We start from the raw sequence: 12513 nt of genomic DNA on the forward strand, positions 1-12513 counted from the left end.
GTCAGACTCACAGAAACAGAAGCCTGCGCGGCCGCGTTGCTCATCTGCAAGGGCAGGCTTCTACATGGAATGTTGCTAGTGCAGGAGTAGCCTAGTGGTTAGTGCAGCGGACCTTGATCCTGGGTTCCATTCCCACTACAGTTCCTTGTGACTCTGGGTAAGTCACTTAACCCTCCATTGCCCCAGGTACAACTAAGTACCTGTATATACTATGTAAATTGCTTTGAACGGAATTGCAAAAACCCAAGAAAGGTGGTATATCAAGTCTCATTTCCCTTATGCCCTTCCAGTAGGTCAAGGTCAATGTGAGTTACAGTTGGTATTTCTCTGCCCTTGGATGGCTCATGGTCTAAGTTTGTACCTAAGGCAATAGAGAGTTAAGTGACTTGCCCCCAGATCACAAGCAGCAGGAGTGGGATTTGAACCCTGGCTTCTCCAAGTCTCAGCCCACTATTGTAACCGTTAGGCTACTCCTTCACTCCTGTGACCCCTCAGCCCAGGGTCAGTGTTAAACAAGCTGTGCTTTCTTCAGCTTCAGGCAGGCTGCTGCCTGGGCTGCACCCCTTCAACACCAGCCCTGCTCTTACCCTGGTTATGAATGGAGGAGGAGTGGCCTAGTGGTTAGAGCAGTGGAACATCCAACGTTGCTACTATTTGAGATTCTAGATGGAATGTTGCTATTATTGGTGATTCTACATGGAATGTTGCTGAGTGGAGGAGTGGCCCAGTGGTTAGAGCACCGGTCTTTCAATCCAGAGGTGGCCGGTTCAAATCCCACTGCTGCTCCTTGTGATCTTGGGCAAGTCACTTAACCCTCCATTGCCTCAGGTACAAACTTAGATTGTGAGCCCTCCTGGGACAGAGAAATATCCAGAGTACCTGAATGTAACTCACTTTCAGCTACTACTGAAAAAGGTAAGAGGAAAATCTAAATGAATAAATAAAGATTCTAGAATTCTAAAAGAATAACAAGATTCCATGCGGAATTTCAAAGTGTAGCAACATTCCATGTAGAACCCCAAAGAGTAACAAGATTCTTTGGGGTGGAGGAGTGGCCTAGTGGGTAGAGCAGGGGTCTTGCAATCCAGAGGCGGCCAGTTCAAATCCCACTGCTGCTCCTTGTGATCTTGGGCAAATCACTTAACCCTCCATTGCCTCAGGTACAAACTTAGATTGTGAGCCCTCCTGGGATAGAGAAATATTCAATACAACTTACCTTGAGCTATTACTGAAAAAGGTGTAAGCAAAAATTTAAATAATAGCAGGAGGATTCCAAGCCTAGTAGAGGAAAAAATTGAACCAGACCAGAACTCTTAGTGTCCCTTAAATTTGAAAGCTGTTCTGTACATCTGTATCAAATCTGTTACTTTTACAAGGCCACAGCTTGTGGGTAAGGGTGGACAGTTTCAGCGCAGCTCAGGAATCTTTGTGAGATAGCTCTGAGCTGCAGAATTGGCACGTGGTATCTCTCCTGCCGCGCTGTAATGTTTTTCGACTGTTAAGTTATTCTAATGCTTGTGTAAATCATTGGCCTGTAATGGTTTATTTAGTTTTTTTTTTTTTAAATAAGAAATAAGGTTAAGTGACTTGAGCTTTGAAGCAAACAAACCCTCTTGTTTATCTCTGGGTCAGAAGCAGTGCAGAAATCTCTCACCAAATTGTCAACTCTGGGCGTAAGCCAAGAGCAGTCCGAGTTTTCTAAAACATTACTTCACATTGTATAAAAATGTACTAATGACTTGAAGCAGCGATGCTGGCAAAATTAGCCTTCAGTAAGTGAGTCCATAAAACTGACAAACTCGAGAAGACAATTCTCTTCATCTTTCTAAGGTGATTCACCTCCTGAAAAAGAGTGGGTTGAAGGTTTTCCAGCTTTCCTCTGGCTTAGATACTTGAGGCATTGTAGAGCAGTCGGCAGGGTGCTACTGTGCTGCTTGTCATTAGAGTTGATATCCTGCACCTACATTGCTAAATGTTTGCGACAGATATCAGTGCGCTGCAATCTTTGTCCCTGCTATTTGTGTAACTGGGGGTCCAGGGACGAAACTGCTATTCGGATGTCGAGCTCAGCGTTTGTTTTAAATGTCGACTGCCACAGTTAAGTCAGGGCCAATATCCGGAATTAACTGCCAGAGCCAGGAGGTACCGGGAGACTGACAGTGTTCAGCACTGTTACCCGGGTACCATTCCGAATAACCTAGAGCTGCTCTCCGGGTAACTCCCAGCTCCTCCCCTGGACCACCTAGCCACTATCTGGAGAGAACCAGGGTGGTCTGTAGAGATCTCCAACAGCATTATCTGGCCAATGCCACTGAAGGTCCAGCCCCGGTCAGTGACGTCTCGTCCCAGGATAGATCCCACTGAATATCAGGTGCTACATGTATATAATTGAAGCGTGCCTGTTCTGCCCCCATATTCATAAAGGGAAAGGGAAAGGGAAATTGGACTTGATATACCGCCTTTCTGTGGTTTTCGCAACTACTTTCAAAGCAGTTACATAATATGTACAGGCAACGGAGGGTTAAGTGATTTGCCCAGAGTCACAAGGAGCTGCAGTGGGAATTGAACCCAGTTCCCCAGAATCAGAGTCCCTGCACTAACCTCTAGGCTACTCCTCCACTAGCAACATGTAGAAGCCTGCCCTTGCAGATCAGCAACGCGGCCACGCAGGCTTCTGTTTCTGTGAGTCTGACGTCCTGCACATACGTGAAGGACGTCAGACTCACAGACACAGAAGCCTGCCCTTGCAGATCAGCAACGCGGCCACGCAGGCTTCTGTTTCTGTGAGTCTGACGTCCTGCACATACGTGGGCTTCTGTTTCTGTGAGTCTGACATCCTGCACATACGTGAAGGACGTCAGACTCACAGACACAGAAGCCTGCCCTTGCAGATCAGCAACGCGGCCGCGCAGGCTTCTGTTTCTTTCTGTTTCCGATGCAGCGCGAACCCCCTCGTCACCCCCCCACCCCGGCGAAAGAACCCCCCCCCGGGTGCACGCCGCTGGGGGGGGGGGGGGTGCCGCGCGCCAGTCAGCTTCGTTGTTTCCATGCTCCCTCTGCCCCCGAACAGGAAGTAACCTGTTCCAGGGCAGAGGGAGCATGGAAACAACGAAGCTGACCAGCGCGCGGCACCCCCCCAGTGGCATGCACCCGGGGCGGGCCGCACCCACCGCCCCCCCCCCTTAGTACGCCACTGGGAGGAACACAAGGACTGAGAAAGTTACACTGCCACTCTCACACTGTCTGAAATGCAAAAAAAGGCCTGAGTGACCAGCTGAATCTTCACGGCTGACCAAAACTTTTTATAGGATGATTCCACTGGAAGCAGTAGGGGGGTGGGGAGGGGGGAGTGAATTCCAGAGGGCCGGTGCAGTGAAAAAGAAATCACTGTGTCTGGTGGACTTCAACGTATACGTGAAACCTGTGGGATGGCCACATGAAGCCCCTGTGATGCACAAAGCCAGAGGGCAGGAATACAGAGTCCCCGAGTACGGTCCTTTGTGAACAACTGTTCTGGCTTTTCCCTTAACCCCTCAGCAGAATCTACCTCCACCTCCTCTCCCAGGCTGGGCAGTGGGGTGCCTGCCAATACAGCAGCAGTCACCTTCCTTCCCTGTCATCCCAGATCTGTGCTGCTTCCAGAACACAGGCTCCGAACCTGTCTGTCCTACCCTGCATTGCTTGATGGAGCTAGCCCTTCGTGATTAATTTAATGTACCATGGCATATTTATTTTTGTTACATTTGTACCCCGCGTTTTCCCACTCATGGCAGGCTCAATGCGGCTTACATGGGGCAATGGAGGGTTAAGTGACTTGCCCAGAGTCACAAGGAGCTGCCTGTGCCTGAAGTGGGAATCGAACTCAGTTCCTCAGGACCAAAGTCCACCACCCTAACCACTAGGCCACTCCTCCACTTGAGGTTCTACATGGAATGTTGCTATTCCACTAGAGAAGTCGGCCCTTGCAGATCACCAATGTGGCCGCGCAGGCTTCTACATGGAATGTTGCTAGTGGAATAGCAACATTCCATGTAGAATCTCCAATAGTATCTATTTTATTTTTGTGACATTTGTACCCTGCGCTTTCCCACTCATGGCAGGCTCGATGCGGCTTACATGGGGCAATGGAGGGTTAAGTGACTTGCCCAGAGTCACAAGGAGCTGCCTGTGCCTGAAGTGGGAATCCAACTCAGTTCCTCAGGACCAAAGTCCACCACCCTAACCACTAGGCCACTCCTCCACTGTTGCTACTATTTGAGATTCTACATGGAATGTTGCTATTCCACCCGAAACCTCCGTTCACAGGACAAATCCCTCCTCTCAGTACCCTTCTCCACCACCGCCAACTCCAGGCTCCGCTCATTCTGCCTCGCCTCACCCCATGCTTGGAACAACCTTCCTGAGCCCTTACGCCAAGCCCCCTCCCTACCCATCTTCAAGTCTTTGCTTAAAGCCCACCTCTTCAATGCCGCATTCGGCACCTAACTCTTACCGTTCAGTAATCCAGACTGCCCCAATTTGACTGCCCCTTTCGGACTGACTGTTCACTTGTCTCTTAGATTGTTAGCTCCTTGAGCAGGGACCGTCCCTCTATGTTAAATTGTACAGCACTGCGTAACCCTAGTAGCGCTTTAGAAATGTTAAGTAGTAGTAGTAGTAGTACATGGGGCAATGGAGGGTTAAGTGACTTGCCCAAAGTCACAAGGAGCTGCCTGTGCCTGAAGTGGGAATCAAACTCAGTTCTTCAGTTCCCCAGGACCAAAGTGCTCCATTGCCTCAGTCACATTCCAGCTGATATTAATACCTCCTGATTTCAAGGATGCAGAGGACAACTGCTGCTCTTTCCTCTTAGTGCAGAGTCTCAACCTGAAGGAAACAATACTTCAGCCAGCTGTGATTTCCTGCCCAGTCCCTTCCCCAAGCTGCCCTGTCTTCAGCCAGTAATAGTTTCGGAAGACTGGCAGTAGTATAGACATATCACGCGTCTCCTGAGGAGCTATTCTCTAGCAAGGCCTACCATTTGCATATAAGTACGTAAGTGTTGCCATACTGGGACAGACCAAAGGTCCATCAGGCCCAGCATCCTGTTTCCAACAGTGGCCAATCCACCTGGCAAGGTCCCAAAAATGTACAAAACATTTTATGCTGCTCATCCCAGAAATAGTGGATTTTCCCCAAGTCCAATTTAATAATGGTCTATAGACTTTTCCTTTAGGAACCCGTCCAAACCTTTTTTTTTTTAAACTCTACTAAGCTAACCACTTTTACCACATTCTCTGGCAACGAATTCCAGTTTAACCTAAGCTGTGCTTTCTAACCATCCCAGAGCATTCTCTGTTAGAAGGACAACATTAGTCTCTTCCTACAAAATGCAGCTCTCAAGCATCTCTTCCGATCACAGCCCCAGCCTAACGGCTGCTCTTTTCTTAATGGTTTCTTTTATTTGGCTACTGCAAGTCCAAAATTTGATGAGACTCTCCAAGAGGACTAGTAAATAATGAAAGATTCTGGAGGCTTGAGAAATTATAACATTCCCGGATGGAGATCAACGATGGAAACACAACCCGTGTAGGGTGCTGAGAAATGTTGGTCCCTGTTTGATGCTAAATTAGCATTGTTGGTATTTTCACGCTTTCTTGTGGGCTTATGATGAGTGAATTAATGTGTGCCAGACCAAATGTGTGTATCTATTTATAATATATTAATTGCTGTGCGAGTCGAAAGGATGGAAGTTGCAGATTTCAAATCTAAAATAGGATTACAGTTTCAGAACATCTGGAGCCCATTTCTTAATACACTGTCCCCGAATGCTAGGAGCAGACTGTTGAACTTCTAATGGGACCTATATGGCTGGACTCAGAAAGACTGGAAGGGGGGAGGAAATTGGAGAGGGGGGGAAATGGGGGGGGAGATTTCTCAGGGGGGGAAGGGAAGGGGGGATGGGAGGGAGGAGGAAGGTTGGGGGGGGTATTAATCGAAATAAGTTTTGGTCATTATGTTTCTGTATTTACAATGTTCTCTTTATTCAATAAAAAAGATTAAAGATAATATATTAATTGCATTTTAAAATATGGTGATGTTCAAAAAACAGGGACCAATAATTAAATCCTTGGCTGTGTGAAGTTTCTCACTTATGTCCTTTGTATGATGAATTGTACATCTTTTTTTTTCTGAAATATTGAAACTCTTGGTGCTGCCCTTTTGTGTTTGTGTCTTTGATTAACATTTTTGTACGTTCTCAAATGGAGAGTCTTTCCTGTGTGTGCTATCACGGGCCTCCGAGAGATGCACCAGCTAATTTTGACCTTAACCACAGAAAGGTCACTCTGTAGCGCTGACCATGCATGATCTGCTGAGATAATACGCTTGAGGCCAGCGCAAAGAGAAAAGCATCCACTGGTGACATGCAAAGAGTTTCACAATGATCTGCACCACAGCAGCCATGGAAAAATCCACTTTGAGCCTGGTTGCATTTTTATGGTCAGTCGTGACAATGTCTTTTTTTTCAGACCAGCAAGAGGAACTGTCCCTCAAAACAGGAACAACCTTTGTGCTGTGCCACAGATAACAGTCAGTGTATTGGAGACAAAGACCACTTCCTTCCCGGTTAAAAGCCAGCTGCACTGCAGGCTTCATGAAGAAAACCCCAGCCCTGACAAAACTGAAGGATCCACCTCCATCACCATTCACATGGTTTTGGAGACTCCTGCTGGTCAAAATGCTAAGCCTCAATGTCTGCTTTTATTCTAGTCCCAGCTTGTGAGGAACTTTAGAGAGAAGAAATCAAAGAACCAGGTGGAGAAGGTTGGAATGATAGAAAGGATGATGGATGGATGGATAGATTATGAAAGAAAGAAAGGATAAGCCCTTCTCAACCAGCTGGCCATTGCCCTCAATATTACTGTCCTTGACAAGTCCAGTCTGTGCACTTTGTCTGTCAGCTAGTCTACCACAGTGGCGTAGCCAAAGGTGGGCCAGGGCCCACCCATTTAGTGCTCAGGCCAACCTAACAGTAGCACACATTTAGCGGTAGCTGATGGGGATCTCAAGCTCGGCCAGCTGAAGAGTTCCCCCTGATGGTAACAAAAACGCTACTCTCCACAATACTGGCAACTGCACACGCACAGTTTTCAGCGCATGCCTGCTGCATACTGCCAAAGTGGAAAGAAGCATTTTCCTGCCAGCTGAAATATTTTTTGGGGTGGTGGTTGGAAGGGGGGAGAACACTTGGTGCCCACCCACTTCTTGCCTAGGCCCACACAAAATTTGATATCTGGCTACACCCCTGGACTACCATGGTCAGTCAACCAGTCTCCTCCCATCTTCCCTATTGCTTAGAATCTCTCCCAGTGCAGCTGCTGCAACCGTGATGCCTCCTGGCACCATGAACCCAAGTAAATTTAGATATTTAGCACCAGGCAGCTCAAATTTGCAGAGAGGCAAGCAATGCAGAACTCATCGGTTGTTTCAAAAGCATCTCTGGGAGATACTGCAAGCAGAAGAGGAAGGTAGGAGGCATCGGAAAAGGCCAAGCTACAATATTTATTAGTTGGAGCAATTTAACGTCCAGGGATTTTCGTGACTTCTAACCAAGATAGGGACTTTCTATTAGCACTAATATTTCAGTGTTAAGGAAAAAATAAGACATTTATTAACATACCTATTAAAACCTATGAAGCAGAGTGGGCCATAGGCAAGATGTCATTTTTATGGACCCTGCTAGCATAAAGAGAGGTACCCCGGGCAACTGGGATGTGAGGTGTATTGTCTTCTGTTTGTTCAGTACCCTTATTTTACCATCCTCACTTTAATATTCCCTTATCTCTTATTTGTCCTGTTTGTCTGTCCTAATTAGATTGTAAGCTCCGTCGAGCAGGGACTGTCTCTTCATGTTCAAGTGTACAGCGCTGTGTACGTCTAGTAGCGCTTTAGAAATTATAAGTAGTAGTAATATGTAATCATTCTACCTCTGAGTTACAGAACTTGGTTTCTGATTTGCATTTTCTAGGGAGGTCACACTTTTCCCAGCTAATCCAGGGAATGGAGTTTTAGTGGGGGCTTTCTGCAGCCCCAATTCGGTGTTTATCTTGGACGAACGGGTGCAACTGACCATGGGGCTGCAAACTCAGGAGAGACATCTGTTCCTGTTTAGTGACACACTCATCATCGCCAAGACCAGGTAAGGAGACCATCCCCCAGATATCAGCTCTGAGGCCAACCCATGAGCAAGTATTAGATGGTCCAAAGTCTCTTCCTCCCAGGCTTTTAGAGGGGAGTTGGACCAGGCAATGATCTTGCTAAGTTGACTAAGGGCTAGCTCTAGACAGTGCCTGCCTTCTTAGCATTGGGGACCTGGCTACATTGACATATAATTAACAAGCCATCACAGAGGTGAACTTACAGTGTTCTGGGCCCTCAGGCAATAAGAGCCATGGGCCCCTAACCACCTATCAAAGTGATTACATTAGATGGAAGCAAGGGACGAATGGGCTCCTTACTGATCTGGGCCCTCAGACACTGTCCTATAATTCCAATGGTCAGTCTACCCCTGGGCTATCATTTGGATGTACACCTGAGGTTTTACTGCTGTTCAATTAGGAAAGGCCTTCAATAGGAGCAAACCTAAATCGTTGTGTTTCATTCATTGTTCAGCTGTTATTCAAGAAAGTTCTATCCCAGTCAGAAGTTCCTCCAGTTTGAGGTCTTATGTTGACATTTTACAATCTGCTGTCGAATCTGTCAAATTCATACATACTGAATGTTCCCATTAAGAAAAATGCCAACACTCGTGTTGCACAGCCTTGAAAACACATATGGTGACTGTGTATTTGAATGCCAGGGCCTCCTCCAGTTTGAAGTTCAAGAAACAAGTACGGCTGTCTGAAATGTGGACTGCTTCCTGTATCGAGGAGGTGACAGAGAAACGAATAAATACACAGAACTCTTTTGTCATTGGCTGGCCAGTAACCAATTACGTCGTTACCTTCAGGTATGTCATACAGAATACAACAAAGAGTAGCCCCTGAAGGGCTCCTTCACAAAGACGGGCCTCATTATGAACAATGTGAAGGTAGATTTTGCTTAGGGCGTTTAGATCAGAAAAGGGACAGCCAGGTTGGGACGCTCACAATTTCCCAGTCACTAGTGAAAGGACAGGCAGGAGTATCTGTTTATTTCACGGTATGATTAGTGGGAGCAGCCAGTTTACCAAAAAAACGTGTCCAAGAAAGAGCAGCATCCCTTGGGCGTCTGTGCACGTAAGTGCTATGTTTTCAACTGACGCATTTGGGCATGGCTTTACACAGCAGTGAGATAAACACAACCCGCCCCTCAATGACTGGTACCAGTCCCAGGACCAAACCAGCACTTAGTTGACCCAAATGTCTGTTTCAGTGCCGATATCCTCACTTTTAAATATGTATGTGGAGGAGTGGTTAGAGCACCAGTCTTGACATCCAGAGGTAGCCGGTTCAAATCCCACTGCTGCTCCTTGTGACCTTGGGCAAGTCACTTAACCCTCCATTGCCTCAGGTACAAACTTAGATTGTGAGCCCTCCTGGGACAGAGAAATATCCAGAGTACCTAAATGTAACTCACCTTGAGCTGCACCTGAAAAAGGTGTGAGCAAAACCCAAATAAATAAAATAAGTGAATACTCCTGTTATAACATCTGAGATATATTCCTACTTTTAATTCCTGCCAAGATTATGTGCCCTATGGCTTTTGCGTTGTAACTTAATTGTATTTTAATTTGAAAATATTTCTATTCCACCTGTTCACTCAGTGGAGGGTACAGAGTGGATTATAAGAAATATGAACATTCATAATAGGTTATACAATCATGAAACAATTAAAATAAAATAAAAACTAAAAAAAAAAAAGCCCTCTGTAATCTAACAAGTCGGTGAACCCCATCTATCCAGGAAACTAGTTGAAGAATGATGGGTAGATGGCAGCTTTACAAAATAGCCATTTCTATGCACTGCTCCCATGTGTACAAACCACACAAGGGCTTCCAAAATGGCCTCCTGAGGTTCTTCCCATTCTTGATGCCTCTTATTCATCTCTGAGTCCATCGAGTCAGCCCCAGCCCAAACTGAAAGTGATGGGGCATCGGCCTCAGCTGATTGGCATTGGCTGATCACTGTGAGCCACCTTGATCCTAAGTCGCTTATTAACTATAAACAACATGGCTAAAACCAGCAGGACATCTGGAAGTGGGGTAGTGCCCTTGATGGCAGCCCTGGGAGAGAGGCCATTAAGGTTGACAAGGACAGGCTATTAGGGGTTAGGTCCCATTGGAATGTAATCAAAAATCCCACAGCCTGCTCACCATCTTTTAATATCCACAGCTCTTTTTTGGGCAGGTTTCATGTATTTTTTTTATTTAGATTTTGCTCATACCTTTTTCAGTAGTAGCTGAAGTTGAGTTACATTCAGGTACGCTGGATATTTCTCTGTCCCAGGAGGGCTGACGATCTAAGTTTGTACCTGAGGCAATAGAGGGTTAAGTGACTTGCCCAAGGTCACAAGGAGCAGCAGTAGGATTTGAACGGGCCACCTCTGGATTGCAAGACCAGTGCTCTAACCACTAGGCCACTCCTCCACCCCAAAGAATCTTGTTACTCTTTGGGGTTCTACATGGAATGTTGCTACGCTTTGAAATTCTGCACGGAATCTTGTTATTCTTTAGAATTCTAGAATCTTTATTTATTTAGATTTTGCTCACACCTTTTTCAGTAGTAGCTCAAGGTGAGTTACCTTCAGGTACTCTGGATATTTCTCTGTCTCAGGAGGGCTCACAATCTAAGTTTGTACCTGAGGCAATGGAGGGTTAAGTGACTTGCCCAAGGTCACAAGGAGCAGCAGTGGGGTTTGAACCAGCCACCTCTGGATTGTAAGACCGGTGCTCTAACCACTAGGCCACTCCTCCAATATCTCAGCACTGTTCCATTCTTTTTTTAGAAGTACAAACTGATATGATTTCTGGCATCTCAATGAAGTTTGGCATAGTTTAATTTGACAGAAATCTTGGATTGGGCACTAATGGAAAAGTAATTGATATAATGATAATGTATTATTATCATTATTAGTAGTATGCAATGGTGCATCACAGAGATTTGTCTGTATCACTGGAGAACTTGAGCTTCACCCAGAATTGGAAATTATCCAGGTATCATCACAAAATATAGCTTGAACCCAACAAAACTGTTTGTTTGTTTTTTTTTGTTTTATAAATCCACTGTTGTCAAATCTGAAATTTCAAGGTTTTGTAGAAATTTGTCCAGCCTTGGTGTAACCCTGCCTAAGGTTCCTACAGTAGGGATAACCCACCATGGCTTATCATTTTTATTATTATGATCATTACTTGAATTTAGCTCCGGGAGAGGGAAGATGCTGGATGGAAGGGCAGTCAGGAAGAAAGAGAGATTTTGGACCAGGGGATGAGAAGGAGAAATGTTGGATCTGGGGACCAGCAGGAGGGAAGGATAGATGCTAGATCATGGGGTGAAAGGAGGGAAGAACAGCAGAAAAGAGAGTGGGAGCAATGTTGGACCATGAGGACAAGGAGAGAGAGAAGGTGAGATGATGGACTGCGGGAGGATGGATAGGAGGGAAGAGAGATGAGACAGGAAGATGGTGGAGGGAAAAGGACAGGGAGATGTCAGGCCATGAGAGGGAGAAGAAGAGGAGCTGCTGGGCTACAAGAATGGAGGGAGGGGATATACTGGAAATTGTGGAATCATGTGGGAAAGGCCGGGGGGTTAAGGAGATGAATGAGAGGAGGATAGTAAGTACAGTGATAGAAATGTGGTGAGGAGTAGATGAAAGATAGAAGGGAATAGGAGCCTGGGGAAGGAGTGAGATGGGAAATGGACGAACTAGAGCATGAGAAAGGGAGATGGAAAGTTGGTAGGTAGCTGAAAAGTAAAAAGAAGAAGAAAGGTGAGAAAAGGGTGAAATATGAGTGAGCCGAGAGGCAGAGAAGAAAAAAGGGAGGGAAGAGCTGAAAGGAAAGATCAGTATATCAGTGACAAGTGTAGTGGCTCAATGAAACAAGACAGGAAAGAGAAGAAAAGACAAATGGACAGCAACCACTGGAAAGGGAATTATCAGAAGACATAGGAAAGCAGAAGAGACAAAATAAGACCAACATGATGGAAAAATAAAATGTCCAGACAACAAAGGTAGAAAAAAGTGTTTTATTTTTAATTTATTAGCTGGAATATGTTAGCTTTGGGATACATGCATCACAAATTTTTGTATTGTGTTCAGTAGCTTAGCCAGACAGCTGATGGAGGGAGGGGGAGGGAGGGGGCAGTGGCCCTGAGCAAAGTGGGTGGGCCCCAAATAGCGCTCCAAATCCATTATTCGGCCGAATAGTGATTTAAATTTGAATATGAATAATCCAGGACTCTACTGTGCTAAATCCTACTGAAATAAACACTTGATCTCTGACTTCACGTTGCTTCTTTTCATATTCGGCTGAATAATATTTTTCATTATTTGTAT

The 12513-nt window shown here is 45.8% G+C and overlaps 1 protein-coding gene across 1 annotated transcript in view; it reads left to right on the forward strand.

Annotated features, from left to right (window-relative positions):
- Positions 1-12513, forward strand: part of LOC115474358 (rho GTPase-activating protein 20-like) — an 89436-nt gene that overhangs the window by 16531 nt on the left and 60392 nt on the right. The window contains exons 3-4 of the mRNA XM_030209803.1: positions 8009-8179; positions 8840-8989. Coding sequence (XP_030065663.1) covers positions 8009-8179; positions 8840-8989 — 321 coding nt within the window. The remainder of the gene's footprint in view (positions 1-8008; positions 8180-8839; positions 8990-12513) is intronic.

This window comes from Microcaecilia unicolor, chromosome 7, assembly GCF_901765095.1.
Source record: "Microcaecilia unicolor chromosome 7, aMicUni1.1, whole genome shotgun sequence".
In the NCBI taxonomy this organism is placed as follows: Eukaryota; Metazoa; Chordata; class Amphibia; order Gymnophiona; family Siphonopidae; genus Microcaecilia; species Microcaecilia unicolor.